This window comes from Elgaria multicarinata, chromosome 9 (assembly GCF_023053635.1).
Source record: "Elgaria multicarinata webbii isolate HBS135686 ecotype San Diego chromosome 9, rElgMul1.1.pri, whole genome shotgun sequence".
Lineage (NCBI taxonomy): Eukaryota > Metazoa > Chordata > Lepidosauria > Squamata > Anguidae > Elgaria > Elgaria multicarinata.
The window spans coordinates 12,120,880-12,138,418 of record NC_086179.1 but is presented as its reverse complement, the minus strand read 5'-3'; the positions used below and the strand labels follow the sequence as shown (position 1 = coordinate 12,138,418).

Sequence of the window (17,539 nt, the reverse complement as noted above, 5' to 3'; positions counted from 1 at the left end):
GGCAGCACTGTGGGTGCATTCTAAACCCAATAAGAGGTCTTGAGGTGAGCCTCCCCCTCTCAGCATTGACTTCCCCTACTCTGTAATGTGGAAACCACAAGCAGAATCCAATGGGGTGCTTCCGCCCCTGTTGATTCCTTTCTGCCCCAATGATTCCCTTCCACAAGCAGTGGGTCCCTTCAATGTTATCCCTCAAGCAGGACCCACCACTTACGCGAGGGAGATTTGGCGCTTGGGAGCTGGTTGCACAACCGAATTGGCGGGGCGTAAGTGAATCTGCGAAGCTTTGGATTCTGCATATTGCTGACCTGCCTTATAGGATTACAAGATCTTCTGTGCGTGAGAAGTGCTTTGAACCCTCTTAATGCACTAGATAAATCCAAAACGTGTGAAGAATGGGAATAATAAGATACAACATAGGATGGTTCTGGAAATTTAAGACCACTGACATCAAAAACATTGGCTGTTACTTTGACACTGATATATGGGTTGGTCTTTTTTTCTTTCTGTTAGCTGATTTGGGTTTCCTTTGGGAAAGAAAAACTTTTGATTGATGCTGGCGATCATTATTATGGGAAAGTCTAGGGGTGGTAGTAGGAAAGAAATGTCTCTTTAAACCAGGTATGTGCACCTTTGTAACTTGAGGGCTGCATGTGTCCTTCCATGACCTTGAGAGCGGCCCCCATCACCGCTGTGGCTATCCCTGCACTGCTGAAATTCAGAGCTGCAATGGCAAAATAATCTGCAGTTTTCTGCTGAAATCGGTGGCAAACCTTTGCGGAGACTCAAAGGTGCTGGATTTTGGCAGCAAACCACCAATTATTTTGCTGCTGCAGGTGGTGCGGCAGCAGGACTGTGGCCCCTTGGTGAGCCAGGGGGCTGGAAAGTGGACCTTGGACTACTCAAAGCAGCCCACCCCTGTTTCAAGCATTCTCATTTTGATGAATCTTCTTTGGAGCTGCAGAAGGAAGGCCTGGGTTCTGACAATAAAAGCTGTACACAGCTGTGAAGTAGGAAAGGGAAAGCTAACTGGGTCCTTTTTTGTTTCAAAGGGCTTTTCTTTCCTGGAGCTCTTGCTGCTTCTTGAAATAACTGGGTGGCCTCCTCTAGAGACCTGTGGTTATTTTTATAACCTTTCCTTGGTGCTGTAGGAAACAGCTGCTGCTAAAATGGCCCGAACAAAACAACATAGTTCCCTCCAAAGCAAAGCGAATGCAAATGTAGAGAGTTTAGCCACTGTAGATTTGCATGTCGAAATGGCATCTCGTCCTGCATCTCCCAAATGCATAAGCAGCCCTAATGCTGACTTCAAATGCTTCTAGGATTGACCTAGGTAGAGCGTTGATCATTGGGAGAGTCCGTGTGACTTGAACTTTCAGCTGTAAACTTGCACACCTTTTTGTGTTTGAATATAAAGGCTAAAAGTTTTTATCTCTTTGCAAGCAGGATGATGCTGGGCCATTGACAGACGTCCTACCCAGGTAGGAACATGTATGTGTGCGTGCATTTGATAACCCATCTCCCTTTTCTGGTGTTGGATCATACCCTCAAATGGGTCTTTGTTCTTTTAGCAGTGACCAAATTCCATCCCAGAAGGTCTCTTCCCCTGCTTCAGAATGCACTAAAGGATCTCATGGTAAGCTGCAAACAGAAGGCTTCATCCCAGGTACCTGTTTCCCTTGAATTATCCCCTACAGCATAAAGCTGTTGTTGTTGCTAGCTAAATCACACCCCGGGTGGCAGTGCTCCAAAGATCCTTTGCATATCAGGAAGAGGGTTTAAGGGGGGGAATGTAAAAAAAAATCATAAAAAATCAACGGATGACCCAATCCAATTCAAATTTGGTATGCTTAAAGCTCTCCTTAATATCTATTACTGTGCCAATTTTGATGTCTTTATCTTTAAAATGTACGCAGATGTAAGCATTTGTTTAATTTGTACTTTAAACATATCAAATCATCCTTCTGCGCCCCCAGTGGCCGCTCAGAGAACAACAAATGATTCGCTCCTAAAGAGGTAGTAAAATAGGGTGATTCTTTTGGCTAAGAAGCACAATTAAAGCAGGATGCATGGGAGTACTTCACAGTCAAAAGAGATTATAAACTGGAAAACTTCAGAGTCCTTTGCATGCAATTCGCAGTGATTGCACAGTATAACACTGGTGTGATGAAACTCTTTGTGCATTCGTTTTCTCTCTCTCTCTCTCTCTCTCCTCATCCCATTTATAGATATGGATTCTACACTACTGCATACCATGGAAGTGAAGGTTTGTGAGGCTACTTCAGTCTCAGTTGAAGAAGCTGCTGCTGTGGACGAGGAAGCTAAAGAGGAGACTTTATGCAACATGGCTGGTATTGTAGCTGCTGCTTTTCAGATGCGTGAGCTGTAATCAGTGTCCTTTTGGGAGTGATCTCTTCATGGCCTGTGAGATAGCCAAGGCAGGAGGCGAAAAGCCATTGGAATGCTTACTCAGCAACAAACTATTAAACCAGAAGAGGCAGCGATCCGTATTTATATGGTTTCTCCACACAGGGGAGAAACCACGTAAATACTTTGACTGTGGCAAATATTTTCCCCAGAAAGGACACCTGCAAATGTACTAGCGAGTCCACACAGGGGGGAAACCACATCAATGTTTGGAATATGGGGAATGTTTTCAAAAACTCCAGAGGGTCTGCATGGAAGAGAAAACATACATTTTAAATTTTGTATGCTTTTTAATGCTCACTGTTTTTAACTTTTGTAAACCGCCCAGAGAGCTTTGGCTGTGGGGCGGTATATAAATGCAATAAATAAATAAATAAATAAATAAAATCCTGGCTCCCTCACATTTTTTAATGTACCTTTTTATTAAGTTCCTTCAGCCCTAGCTACTTCCAGGACAGCAGCCACTTGCCCCACTCAACCTGAACCATTATCTTTAATTTGGGCAAGGTAGACCATTGTCACATGCCCAAATTCTTAATCTACCATGCCTTATAAGTCATTTGTCTTGTGTGTCGAAGCCTCGTGCTATAGACCTGAGGCATTGAAGTGGTTCTAATTAAAAGTTGCCTCTTCTGACTCTTTGCTAAATTTCAGCAGGAGATTTTTCTTCGACTGAGGATCTGTCTAGCATTGCAGTGTGTAGAAACAGGCAGAAAAGCAGGTGAGGACTGATTTCTATGGATGTCATTGTTACCACAGAGCTCCCAGATTGTCACCACGTTTTCACCTTGTGTCTTGGGCCTCCATTTTGTCTGGAATCTTCACTGGAAAGGGCTTTTGAACAAGGACAGAGCATCTTTCTACTTAAGAACAAAAAAAGTGCCATGTTGGATCAGATCAACAGTCCATCTATCCAGCATTCTGGTCACACAACCAGCTGCCCATGGGAAATACACAAACAGCACATGTGTGCAACAGCACCCTTTTGCCCGGCAACTGCTGTACATACTGGAGGTAGCATATAGCCAGCAGGACTAGTATCCATTGATAGCGTTCTCCTCCAAGAATTTATCCAATCCCCTTTTAAAGCAGTCCAAATTGGTGGCAGTCACTACATCTTCAGGTAGTGAATTCCCTAGTTTAACCATTTGCTGTGTGAAGAAGTCCTCGCTTTTATCTGTCCTGAATCTCCCACCAATCCCACCTCCCATCAAATGAAGGATGTTCCAGTCTACATCCTCTATTAAAATCTCTTCACTGGCTGCCAGTTAGTTTCCAGGCGAAGTATAAAGTGCTGGTAATTACCTTTAAACCCCTGCATGGTTTGGGTCCAGGCTACCTGCGGGATCACCTTCTCCCATACAATCCGCCCCGCACACTCAGGTCCTCTGGGAAGAATCTACTTCAGTTTGCCAAAATTAGGCTGACATCCGTTACCCAGAGGACCTTCTCTTCTGCTGCTCCCAGACTGTGGAACGGCCTGCCAATTCATCAACTTGACAGTCTTTTAGCATTTAAGAAAGCTATAAGGACTAACCTCTTCCGGCAGACCTATCCTGTGGAATTTTAGGATGTTTTTAGGATGTTTTAATAATGTATACTATGTTTTTAATTCAGTTTTATGTAATTTATACTTATTGTTGTTTCCTGCCTCGATCCAAATGGAGAGGCGGGTAATTATTATTATTATTATTATTATTATTATTATTATTATTATTATTCCCTTTCCCAATTTGGTACCCCCAAGATATTTTGGACTGGAGCTCCCATCACTGCCACTCCTCTGGTTAAATAGGAAGAAGTGGTTCCACCAGCACTAGGCTAATCCCCCCTCCCTCCTCATCATTCTTGTTTCATAGGAACTTAGGAAACTGCCTTATCCTGAGCAAGAACGTTGGTCCATCATGTCCAGTACTGTCAACACTGACTGGTAGTTGCTCTCCAGTGTTTCAGGCAGGATTCTTTCCTAGCCCTACCTGGAGATACCAGGGTTCGACCCTGGGACCTTGTGTATGCAACTAGCAGGTTCTCTACCACTGAGCCATGGCCCTTCTCCTCTTCCTTACCTCCCCATTTCAGAAGGCAAAGTAGATTTTGAACACAGCATGGTAGCCTCTTCTGAATAATCCATAGCAGACATCACATGCAGTCACCCATTGTGCTGCAGGCCAAAGCCTTTCCAGTTGAACAAATGTGACATGGCATGCTAGCTGCCACACAGCTATAGAATTTTGCCAACTGCTAATTGGTTAAGATGCCACTGTGTATAAATATACCTGCTTTTCACACTGGCAGGGGAAAAGTTCGTTGTCTCTAGGACTCTCTCCACACAGCTGTATTATGCTCAATAAAACAGAGTTGCCTTACAACCAAAGTGGATTTTTTTTACCCTTGACAACAGTGTGCTGATGTTTGCTTCTTTGCTTCTGATTTCAGTGTGTCTCCCAGTGAGAAGGAAGTGGAGGTAAGCTGTAGAGTATTCATTATTATGCTGTCTTCTCCACCCACACCCAATGCTATCATCTTTCTTGATGTGCCCACACACATCTCTGTTCTTTAGCCTGTATGTTCGTAAGAAAAGATCCTTGCAAAGCTGTTGTAAGCCTAACTAGTGCATTCTTTCTGGAGGAAAACTATGCTTGTAGAGGCTGTGCTAAACTTTCCATCCGCTCAGGAAAAGGGGAGCAAGACTTAACCCTATTAATGTTGAACAGTGAAATGAAAAAAAAAATGGTGTGCTTATCATTCTCCTTACCCATACGCAAATTCTCCTTATCTGTATGCAAATTCCCGTGTATGTGTTTATCGCTCTACGGTCTGATGTGGAGAATCTTTGGCTGATCTCACCGTCTGTTAAGTTGGTGGCATTGCTGAGCAGGCATTCATGCTAGAACTTTTTCAGTTGCAGAACCAGCTACTGGATGAACCTTTGCCAGATTCAGGATTTTAGCTATTTCAAATGCGCATCAAAACCTCATTTATTCACATGGTTTTCCAGTGGCTAATATCATCGGATCTCAGCCTAGGCTACAATTTAATCTTCTTCTCTGTCATGACTCCATAATTTTTGCATTATACTTTTCTCCCGGTCATTTGATAGACCTAGTTCTAGTTTATTTTGGCTGTTTTATCAATTCCTGTGATGTTTATTGTTTTGCATCATATTGTATTTTATTCTTTTTAAATGATTTTATATTTTCAACTATGTTTTAAAATGGCATTTTAGTTTTCTCACTGATTGTAATACGTCTAGGGAACATTAGTTATTGGGTGGGTTAGAAATGCACTAAATAAATAAATCATACTTTTGGATTGTGGTCCTCCCCACTTTGAGAAGGGGATTATAAATCCCATATATAAAAACATAATGGATTTAAGGGGTGTCTAAGAACTGTAAACATATCTCAAGAATCGTTTTGATCACTGTTGCCTTTGTGGTGAGAGTTTCTCTCTCTCTTTGGGCATGCGTGGTGGTGATGGTGGTGGTAGTCGTACTGATACTCTCTTCACCTGGCCAGGATCCAGAAAGTTGCTTTTTATAAATTAGCATTTGAATGTTTTTGACGTCTACCATAACTCAAGGATACAAAGTTGTCGTCCCCACTCCAGACGGAGGCCATAGCTAGACAGGGCGATATCCCGGGGTGATCCACAGGATTGTCCCTGTGAGTCCACATAAAGCACAGGGGATCCCAGGAGCAGGGAGGGATAATCCCTCCCTTTCTCCGAAATATCACCCCACCATTTCAGCCCACTTTTTCCACAGTCTTGGGATGATCCTGAGACCACGGAACATGTGGGCAGGCATCACGGTTTGTCCTGGCTCCTCACGGTTACTCGAGAGGAGCCAGGAACCACGCATGGGGCGCAGAGCTCCTCAGGAGTGGAAAAATTGTTTTAAAAACCCTCAGCTTTTGCACACGAGTCCTCGTGCGCTCGTCTCCTTTAATAAAACAAAAAACATGGGCAGGCACGACGTCCTGTTCCACCGAGCTCGTCACGCGCCACGTGTGAACAGAGGGGGAGATCTCACGATAAAAATATCACGAGATCCTCACCCCTCTATTGTACTAGACCCATAGGTCTAGCTGAGGCCTGAATCACTATTGCATTTTAATAAAGGAGGTACATTTTTAAGGGAAGCCCTGATTTGCTTTGTTTCTCTCTGCGGGGAGTGGCTGTAGCCTTGGTAGAAGCCATTAATGTAGGGTGACCATATGAAAAGCAGGACAGGGCTCCTGTATCTTTAACAGTTGTTTAACAGCTGGAAGCTCAGACAGAATATAAGGCAACAGTTCAACCCTGATCGCCTTCCAGCAACCAGCATTCAGAGGATGAGGATGAGGATGATGAAGAGGATGAGGATGAGGATGATGAGGATTTTCATTTCTATACCATCCAATGAAAAGGAGGACAGGGCTCCTGTATCTTTAACAAGGGAATTTCAGCAGGTGTCATTTGTATATATGGAGAACCTGGTGAAATTCCCTCTTCATCACACCAGTTAAAGCTGCAGGTGCCTTGCCCTCTTTTAAATCTGGTCACTCTAGTATAGCTGCTGCAGCTTTAACTGTTGTGATGAAGAGGGAATTTCACCAGGTGCTGCATGCGTACAAAGGACCCCTGCTGAAATTCCCTTTTCTAGGCAACTGTTAAAGATGCAAGACCCCTGTCCTCCTTTTCATATGGTCACCCTAATTAATGGCAAATGGCTTTTGATCAAGAGAAATCTGGTTCACTGGTAGCTTGCTTAGGGGACATATGCATCTCTTCCCCTTCACCAGGCAGAATTTCTTCGGCTGTCTCTGGGGTTCAAATGTGACCTCTTTACTTTGGAGAAGAGAGTGAGGCTGGAAGAGAGGTCCCGGGATCTGGCTGAAGGAAACCTGAGGAAGGAGATTGCCAGCGCCTTGAAACTACTTGACGTAAGAAGGAGAGGATGGGTTGTGTCATGTTCCCTCATTGGTCACTGTTTTCTTGGCCTTGTCTTCGAAGGGTGAAGACAGATACAGGGGTTCTTCCACACGTCGTCCCCAGAGCGCATTTATGCGACCCCAGGGCACCCTGAAAACGATAGTCTAACTTGCCTGTAAAAGAAACGAGGAAGAGACACGAAAGAATCTCTTCCTCCCTCTGCTTTGCGAGGCACCTCCGAAAGCGAAGCCAAGCCTGCCGCTAACCTCGGTAAAGCTAGCAGGCACTACAGAGGGGGGTCTCCTCAGTGGTAGCCCCTACCATATGGAATTCCCTCCCAAGAGACATGCTCCCTCTGTGGTTAGTTTTAAGAGGGCTTTAAAAGCATAACTGCTTTCTGTTTTTCTATTGATAAGGTTTTATTAAGTTTGCTGTTGCTAAGTATTTGAATAGTATTCTGTTTCATCATATTTTACTTTATTCTATTTTATTTTAACTGGCTTATTTTAAAATTTGTCCAAATTTAAGGTGGTTTTATAATTAGTTGACATTGAATTTTACTGTTTTATATCATACGCTGCCTTTTCGAAGACAGTCTTAAGAAGTTGCTAATAAATATATTAAATACTAATAAATAATAATTGTACCATTCATTGCACCCCATTTGATCCTAAGTACCTTGTATTTCACCTTTATTTGTAATAACTGCATTTTATTATTTTATTTTTGGTCTTCTTTTTTGTGTGTGGTGGGGGCATCTGGCCTCTTTTCCAGTCTCTGGCCTCTCTAAGTGAAGAAAACCAGGTACAAGAGATAGCTAAGAAGCTGCAGAAGAGTTTGGAGCTCCTGAACCAGCATGCTACCAGGGTTGCCAGCAAAGCAGAAATGTTGGGAGCGATTCACCAAGTAAGTTGCCTCATTCCAGAAGACATCAAAGGTGGCTTCTTTTAAATATGCAAGCTGAAAGGCATCGCTAAAAATGGGCTATTCCCTAATTGTTGTCTGCCTTGATGTGATGGTTCTACTAGTCCACGGAGTTCTGAACTTCTCATAAGGAAGGGTCAGTTCTGGAATGCTGAAAATTGGAGGAGTTGTAAAAGAAGCAGGAGGTCCATTTAGGGGTGGGGGAATTGGCTCTGTCCTGTAAAACTCTGTTCTGTAAATTGAGCTGGGAGACTGGAGATTTGGGGTGGCAAGACAGTTCTGGGTGCCACACTACAAGAAGGATGCCGACAAGCTGGAGGGGGTTCAGAGGAGGGCAACGAGGATGATCAGGGGTCTGGAAACAAAGCCCTATGAGGAGACACTGAAAGAACTGGGCATGTTTAGCCTTGAGGAGGGAAGACTTAGGGAAGGCATGATAGCACTCTTCAAGTACTTGAAGGTTGTTACACAGAGGAGGGCCAGGAGCTCTTCTCGATCCTCCCAGAGTGCAGGACACGGAATGACGGGCTCAAGTTACAGGAAGCCAGATTCTGGCTGGACATCAGGAAAAACGTCCTGACTGTTAGAGCAGTACGACAATGGAACCAGTTACCTAGGGAGGTCATGGGCTCTCCCACACTAGAGGCCTACAAGAGGCAGCTGGACAGCCATCTGCCAGGGATGCTTTACAATGGATTCCTGCATTGAGCAGGGGGTTGGACTCGATGGCCTTATAGGCTCCTTCTAACTCTACTGTTCTATGATTCTATGGTGAGTCAAATGGAAATGGAAACCAAGGAGAGGAACCGGAAGGGAACCCTACGTAAGGGTTCCATGCCAGGAAGGATCTTGTGTTTCTGACTTCAGGTTGATTCAAAATGAGTAGTTGAATAAGAACATAAGAAGAGCCCTGCTGGATCAGACCAAAGGCCTACCTAATCCAGTGTTTTGTTCCAACCATGGCTAATCACCTACCTACAGAAATCCCAGCAGCAGGCCATGAGTGCAGTACAACCCTCATAGAATCATAGAATAGCAGAGTTGGAAGGGGCCTACAAGGCCATCGAGTCCAACCCCCTGCTCAATGCAGGAATCCACCCTAAAGCATCCCTGACAGATGCTTGTCCAGCTGCCTCTTGAAGGCCTCTAGTGTGGGAGAGCCCACAACCTCCCTAGGTAACTGGTTCCACCGTCGCACTGCTCTAACAGTCAGGAAGTTTTTCCTGATGTCCAGCTGGAATCTGGTTTCCTTTAACTTGAGTCCATTATCCTCCCATTTCTGCTCCCCAGTGACTGGTATGCAGAGGCATACTGACTAATATTGGGTGCCATCATGAGTAGGAGCTTGCAAGTTTCTGATAAATCATAAGAACAGAAGAAGTGCCATGCTGGATCAGACCGAGGGTCCATCTAGTACAGCACTCTGTTCACACTGCAAATCTGCAGAAGATTTAGTGTACAACCTCTCTGTTAAAACTGTTATCTAGATGTTTATCTTTCATCATGCCGCTTCATACAATCGCGTGGGAACTTGCGAGAGTGAAGGACGAGACCATCCTTTCGCTCTGAAGTCTCGTTCATTGCTTTTAACGTTGCTTACCCTGATAGTCATCCATTCTCTTTCTCTCCTTAAGCCAGTGTTTCTGGGTCCAGGTGGTTGGTTCAATCTTTCTCTGTCTACCACGGACAGCCCTAATTACTTGGTGTGTGGCCATGATGTTGAAATAGTCATCTCTGTATTTTGATTTTGAAGGAGTTGTCGATGTCATCTTAAACTACAGCGTGAACTGAAATTGTGCGGATTTGGTGTCCTTTCTCGGGGTTTCCAGAAGTTACATTTGGGGATGCAGAGAAGATGCATGTGACTCTGCCTTCCAGATGTGCTGGACTACCAGCCTGGGAAATTCTGGAAGTTGTAGTCTGATGCAGCTAGAGCATCCCAGGTTGGGGAAGGCTGCCCTAGACAGAAGAAGTTAAAAGTGGAGTGTGAGAAAGGAGTTTGTAGAGGCTAATTAATTAAATCCTTTGTTGTATTGTAGCCAATAAACTTCTGCAGATGCCAAAAGTTCCAGTTCGGGGCAGTAAAACCGGATGCTGTGTGAAATATCAGTACTGGTATTTTACAAGGAGTCCTTCCTGCTCATTCATCAACTGTTCATTGCAGGCAAGCTACCAGCAATGGGCATATAAGAGTAGAAAGGGAGAGAGAAGAACAAAGAGCAGACAGGATGGCAAGGTATCAGTGTCTCCTTTAGCGTAGAGGGCTGCTGTCTTTATGCTACACCCACTACTGGTCTGCTAAGGGAGTGAGCCTTAAGGCCTCCCAGGCCGTGTAAATCTACTGAGCTCAGAGGCAAAAGTCAGGATTGTATTACAGACAAATGATGTCACTGGGGCAACTCAAAAGGTTCAGGGCACATTCTCTGCTGTGCTGCCCATAACAGCACCCATGCCTCTCTATGTAAAATTTCCCTTCTCTCTCCATCTCCCTGAAAATAGAAAGCTAACGCAACAGAGAGGAGGCTAAACAGAACCTCTGATATGCACGGTTTTTCTTTTCAGAGAGACTTTGCAGATGGGTAACTTTTTAAACGCCATTTTCCCCATGGTGTACAACGTCATGGTATCTACTCTGCCGCCATAGAATCTGTCATTGTTTCTTGTTGCATGTGTTGACTATATTGTAGAACCCCGGTGATTGCTGGAGAAGGCGGTATGTGCTCTCTTTTCTTTCCCAACCCTTTAGGATAATTGTAGATGCTGTATGATTTAGTCAGTTCAGGTGGTACGGACGGTCCCTTCTCCAAATTCCCAGCTTTCTTGGATTTTAAAAATAAATAAGAGCGCGCTCAGAGTGGCTTTGGCACTGCTCTTTTGAATCCTTCTTCACCATCCACAAGAGATGGATGTGGCGAAACCTATGGCGCCCCTGGCCCCTCTCTCCCTCCAATCCTCACTGTCGGTGACGTAACTGTCAGATTCGCCGCCTGGTCTTGGCCCACCCCTGACTTTTCTTTCTTAGGAGAGCCGGGTCAGTAAAGCCGTAGAGGTGATGATTCAGCACGTGGAAAACCTGAAACGTACGTACGCGAGGGAGCACGCAGAGCTAGAGGAGCTGAAGGAGGCGCTGCTCCAGAACGAAAAGTCCTTCAGTTCTCTTGGCGACCGAGGTAACCGCCGAGATACTGACAGAACCCCAGTAGTTGCGACAACCACTGCTTCCTTGCTTTCCAACAGCGTAGGGATGGCGGCCTAAGATCCGTCGGAAGTTGGACATCTTGGTGGGACTTAAATCAGGGTGGCGGGGTGTTTGTGTGTTAGTGATATGCATACCTGCCGCCGTCTTGACGGCTTCGGGACTGCGCCCTGAGGCTCCCGGCTCCCGAATTGGCGCCCCTTCCCAGCATCTGCATGGGAAAGAGAGCCAATTCGGAGCTGCCACTGCCTCCGCTGACAGAACCAAAGAGAGGGGAGGAACAGGACAGTCAGCTCTCCTCCCTCTGAGCTCGCTCTGGCTGCTCCGTTCCTCTCCCCATCCCATTTTTTAATTTTTAGGTTCGCATTTAAAGATTAAAAATTAAAAAAATGGGGGAGGAGGAACAGGGCAGCCAGAGTGAGCTCAGAAGGGGGAGAGCCGGCTGCCCTGTTCCTCCCCCCTCCACGGGGCTCGTCCCGGCAGCGGTGGCTGACTCCCTGCTGCCCCATTAATCCCCCGTTTCTTTGAAATGTATTAGTGTAGAGCCCGGAGGTCCCTGTCCGCCCCCTTCCCCCTTTATTATTATTTTTCTTTAAAAGGCTCCGCATTGCCATGGAGCCTGAGTCTGAGCTAAAAAAGTCGGGGTAAATTCCCAACTTCTTTAGCGCGGAGCTTTGGGGCTTTGCCCCTGGGTCCCTTCGGAGTGGCGGCTGGGTCATGTAGATCACCTGCCGCCACTCCAAAGCTACCCCAGGGTAAATCGCCCATGTAGACGAGCCCGCTGTTTGCTTCTGCCATGTGTGCGGTGCATGGCTTTCTGTTCAAGGGGGGGGGGGGTCCCTGGATGATAACTGACACTGGGGAATAATGGCTGTTAGTAAGAACATCAGAAGAGCCCTGCTGGATCAGACCAAGGGTCCATCCAGTCTAGCACTCTCTTCACACAATGGTCAACCAGCTCACAAGCAGGACACAGGTGAATGAAGAATTCTTCGTTTATTTAAACTATTTACGGGCCACCTTTCAGGGCTGGAGCCCTCCCCCACAAGACGACTTGCAACAATAAAATCGACCCGTGTCATGAAAACAACCCTCTAAAATGCAACAGTAAAACACACACACACATAAACAGGGGAAGGCCAGAATAAGCAAGTGGGTTTTGAGAACCTTCCTCAAAGCCTGCAATGTTGGGGCCTGATGGACCCCCGATGGCAACCCATTCCAGAGGTGTGGGGCCACTGCAGAAAAGGCCCTCTCTCGTGTACTTGTTCACTGAACTGCCCTCAAAGGTGGGCAAGTGAGAGACTATAGTCGCAGACGATAGGTCAGGCTATAGTCGCAAACTGTTAAAACTTTAACGGCAGGGCTGGTGTCTGAAGTCAGCATTGCCGGGCGCTGGCCAAGGCCCTTTCTTGACTTGCAAAGTTCTCTGGACAGCCTCCTTCTCACTGTTGCAGCCTGTTCACCTTCCCTGCCTTAAGTATGCAAGGAGCAACAGGAACAAAGAGAAGAAGCCACCTGTTGCATTTCACTTGCTGTCTCCTTCTGGGCAGTGGCCACCAGAGGAAGCAGGCGAGCAAATGGTCAGCCGTGATGGTAGCAAGGAGGTGGGCCCACCCAGGACACCTTCCCTAAGTTTCACCACCACCAAATGCAGAGCAGACAGTACATGCTGGTATTTCATAGGTATCCCGACATCTGGCCTCGTTGCGCCCTTCTCACAGGCATGGCAGGGACAGAAATGCTGGAGTCTGAGCCTGTTGATTCCAACGCTGTGCCACTGATTCATATTTTCCCCCTTCTGTTGCTCTTCCAGATGAGTCTTCAATTAAAAAGCTGTCTGGTTCTCTGAAGGTACAAGTGCAGCTGTTGCTTCTGTAGGATTTTCGCCTTCTGCATACTTTGGCCTTTGGTGTGCCCTTTTGTGTGCTGTGTGGCATTGTGAACTTGCACTTAGATTGTGTTGTATCTCCCTGAACTTCCTTCCCCTCCCCTCTGCTCCCCCTCCTCCCTTGCAATGCTGCAAACCGCAAAACAATCCAGATACTAAAACTTTGCTGATGTGACTGATAACTGGCATCGTTTCTTTAAGGGAAGTCCAGTTCTTATGTGGTTTTGAACAAGGCCCTCTGTGTATTCTTCAACCGCCCTATGTGAACTCCCAAAGCGGTGTCTAAAGGTAGTTTTGAAATTGGAGGCAATGACTCTTTAAATCTCAGAAGGTTGATCAGAATCTGTGGTGATCAAAGATGGGGTGGGTGGGCATCAGGGCCTTGCGTTTTCCCCCCTTTGCCGCCATGCCCCCCACCCCCCACAAAACCCTGATTGAAGCGAAATAAATAGAGCTTGGTGCATATGAAGTGGTACGCAAATAGGATATACAGAATAGCATGTTAGGAGCTCCGGTCCTGTGTTCGAGAGCCAAAATGTAGGTTGTGGGTTTCCGATGAGCGTACGAGGAAGCGTACAACGTGCTGGTCTGGAACAGAATGTCGGTTCCTGTGGTGATTTCATTTTTTCTAGTCCTCATGGTTCAAGAGAAACTTGCAAATTGCACGAATGATTGGTGGAATCCGGAAAAGACAGCTCCCATTGACATCGATGGGAGATTTATTTTTATTTATTTATTTATTACATTTATATACCGCCCCATAGCCGAAGCTCTCTGGGCAGTTTACAAAAGTTAAAAACAATGAACATTAAAACAGATATACAAAATGTAAAACCACTAAAAGTATAAAAACAACAATATCCATTTAAAACAGTAAACACAATGAAACAACAATATCCATTTAAAACAGATGAAACACAACGGAGGGTGGATGCGATGCACCCAGTGTTAAAGGGCTGCATGAGTACCTTAGACATTATTCTGTTTACTTCATGCATTTCTTAGCACAATAGAAGACTTTCAAATAAACCTAGTTAGGTAGAGTCAGGAAAAAAAATTGAGTGCTGTGTAGGAGCTGATGGTCAACAGGTAAAGCTGCTGAGCCTCGCCTGAACCTTCCCTCTGTGCTTCTTGTCCATCTACCACCCAATTCCTTGTTTAAAGAGGACTCTGTCCTTAACAATGAACCAATTTATGGAAACCAATTTGCGGAAACCTAACACGTCTAATCACAAATATCAAGCACTTGGGTTTCTGAAGTGCAGAATGTAGCACTATTCTTCTTGCGTGTAACTCTAAACGGACGGATGGTGGGTGTTTTTAAGAACAAATCCTTCAAAGGTGGCTATACGGGACCCGGCACCTTTCAAGGACCTCTGTAGCAGAATTTACAACTGGGTGGCATCTTGAAGGTACTTACTGAATCTTCAAGGCAGCCCTTTCAAGGAACTTGGTGGAAGAGATGCTTTTTGCACCGGCAATAGCTTAGATGCGTTTTTCCTTGTATGTATGTTCATGTGAATGGTTATTCTGTGTTAGTCGGGTGACCTTAATTTGATTTTTAAAATCCTGTGAGTGTCCGCACACAGTAAGCCCCAAACTAGCAGCAAGTTTGGTGCTTAAAAGAAGTGACCATATAGGCCTCTCACTCTCTTTAATGTCTAGTAGTACTTACCTGTGTCATGACATCCCAACAATGTCTTATTAGTTATTTAATCATATTTTTACCCCGCTCCTCAGCTAACAAAGGATCTCGGGACAGCTTACAATCAATTCGCAAAGACGACAGTCCCTGCCCTCAGGCTTACAATCTAAAAAAGACATGACACCCAAGGAAGAGGAGTTCGGGAGGGAAGAATAGGGTGACCATATGAAAAGGAGGACAGGACCCCTGCACCTCCAACAGCTGCAATGAAAAGGGAATTTATTTATTTATTTATTTATTTATTTCTTATTTCAGCAGGTGCCATCTGTATGCATGCAGCGCCCAACAAAATTCCCTCTTCACAACAGCCAAAGCTGCAGGAGCCCTGCCTAGCGTGACCAGATACAAAAGAGGGCAGGGCTCCTGCAGCTTCAACTGCCATGATGAAGAGAGCCAGTGTGGTGTAGTGGCTAAGGTGTTGGACTGGGAGTCAGGAGATCTGGGTTCTAGTCCCCACTCGGCCATGGAAACCCACTGGGTGACTTTGGGCCAGTCACAAACTCTCAGCCCAACCTACCTCACAGGGTGGTTGTTGTGAGGATAAAATGGAGAGGAGGAGGATTATGTACGCCGCCTTGGGTTCCCTGGAGGAAAAAAGGCAAGATATAAATGCAATAAATAATAATAACTCCGCCAGGTGCTGCATGCATACAAATGACACCTGCCAAAATTCCCCCCCTCAACCCAGCTGTCAAAGACACAGGAGCCCTGTCCCCCCCTTTCACATGGTCACCCTAGGGAAGAGAAAGAGGGTGAGAGAACTACCTGTGTCTTGATACAGGTAAGTGCTACTAATTGCAGAGCAGGAAGCTGGACCCGTGGTAAGCATCTTATCTGCTTTGGTCCTATGTGAAATTGAGCGGTCGTGCTCAACAAAGAGCCTGTCTCCCTTTGTGCTCATTTGTGACTTCATGTACTCCTGTATGTCTGAAGAACTGCATATGGTCATCTTGCGTAATTGTTTAGACAGTTGCACTTCGTTCGTACGCCTGCTGCCTTTTGCCAGGAAACTGCAGGGCTTGTAAGCTGTCAAATGCATAACCCACCAAGGAGTATCTCTTATTTTATATAGCCATCCTCCCTACGCAGAGTTAGCATTGCAACCTTGCCTAGGAATACTGGAAATGCTGTCGCTCTTTTGCCGCTGGTATGTAGGTGTTCTCCAGTACTGATGGTTTATTTCCCTAAATGGACCGGATGAATACATGCTGAACTCCCCGTCTCCCTCCTTTCTCCAAAGGCTCATTTAAACGAAAGCGACGGCGGCGAGAGGAATGACAAATTCAACAGGCGCTCAAGTTGGTAAGGATGAGGGACGTGTGTGCATTTGTCTGTGCAAAAAAGACCTGGGTATAAAGCAGCCTACCCTGACATAGTGGCCTCCAGATGTGTTGGACTACTACTCTGACATTAGTAATGCTTGTTGGAGACAATGGGAGTTGTAGTACAATATATATGTTGGGCACCAGGTTGGGGGACATGGATACAAAGACATTTTTGTTCACTGGCATTTTTTAAAGCATCTGTTTAGGATTCAAATACTCCAGGGCTTTAGAAACACTAGTAGTGCCCAGTAGTGTAATTAGCTCTGTTTTCGGGGAGGCTGGTGGCTCCGATGTCAGGAGGCGGTGCATCCGCTCCGGGTTTTAGTCAAAACCAGCCAGAACACTGAAAGTGCTTTGTGCTGCCTCAACCCACTGACATTGGGGCCACCAGCTTCCACTGTGACTCAGAAACCTATTTATGGAACGTTGCCCTGGTATCTGCACTACCATGAAGAGGGCTCATTTTCAGACAGGTCAGAGGTAACCCCACTTCAGGAACCCCTGTTATACCTGCTTGGCCAGAAGACGTCGTTTTCCCAGCATCTGATTCTGAGGATGACCATATAGAAAAGAGGACAAGGCTCCTGTACCTTTAACAGTTATATTGAAGAGGGAATTTCAACAGGTGTCATTTGTAGGAATGCAGCACCTGGTGAAATTCCCTCTTCATCACAACGGTTAAAGCTGCAGCAGCCCTGCTCTCTTTTGTAGCTGGTCATGCTAGGCAGGGCTCCTCCCTGCTGAGGCTATGACCTTAGAAGAGGAGGTTTAATCTTGAATCCACCCCTGCAATTTCAGTTGTTCCTCTCAAATGCCAGATCAGGGGCTTGGCATTGGCAGAATGGGGAAAGTTCAAGATCAAAAGGAGGTATTAAGAAAGGGAGAGAAAAACCCAGAGGGACAGCAGCAAACAGTGCTGCTATGTCATTTCTGCTTTCTGCAATGTCCAAGCCTTTAGGGTGACCATATGGAAAGGAGGACAGGGCTCCTGTATCTTTAACAGTTGTGAAAAAAAGGGGATTTCAGCAGGTGACATTTGTATGCATGCAGGACCTGGTGAAATGCCCTCTTCATCACAACAGTTAAAGTTGCAGGAGCCCTGCCCTCTTTTGTATCTGGTCATTCTGGGCAGGGTTATTGCAGCTTTAACTGTTGTG

The 17,539-nt window shown here is 45.7% G+C and overlaps 1 protein-coding gene across 1 annotated transcript in view; it reads left to right on the top strand.

Annotated features, from left to right (window-relative positions):
* The window catches only part of IRAG2 (inositol 1,4,5-triphosphate receptor associated 2), a 74,405-nt gene that overhangs the window by 49,201 nt on the left and 7,665 nt on the right, over positions 1–17,539 (top strand). Inside the window, exons 23-33 of the mRNA XM_063134517.1 lie at positions 1,444–1,481; positions 1,572–1,636; positions 2,229–2,351; positions 3,085–3,148; positions 4,864–4,891; positions 7,212–7,352; positions 8,116–8,247; positions 11,288–11,435; positions 13,278–13,315; positions 16,130–16,204; positions 16,298–16,359. Of these exons, the coding sequence (XP_062990587.1) occupies positions 1,444–1,481; positions 1,572–1,636; positions 2,229–2,351; positions 3,085–3,148; positions 4,864–4,891; positions 7,212–7,352; positions 8,116–8,247; positions 11,288–11,435; positions 13,278–13,315; positions 16,130–16,204; positions 16,298–16,359 (914 nt within the window). The remainder of the gene's footprint in view (positions 1–1,443; positions 1,482–1,571; positions 1,637–2,228; positions 2,352–3,084; positions 3,149–4,863; positions 4,892–7,211; positions 7,353–8,115; positions 8,248–11,287; positions 11,436–13,277; positions 13,316–16,129; positions 16,205–16,297; positions 16,360–17,539) is intronic.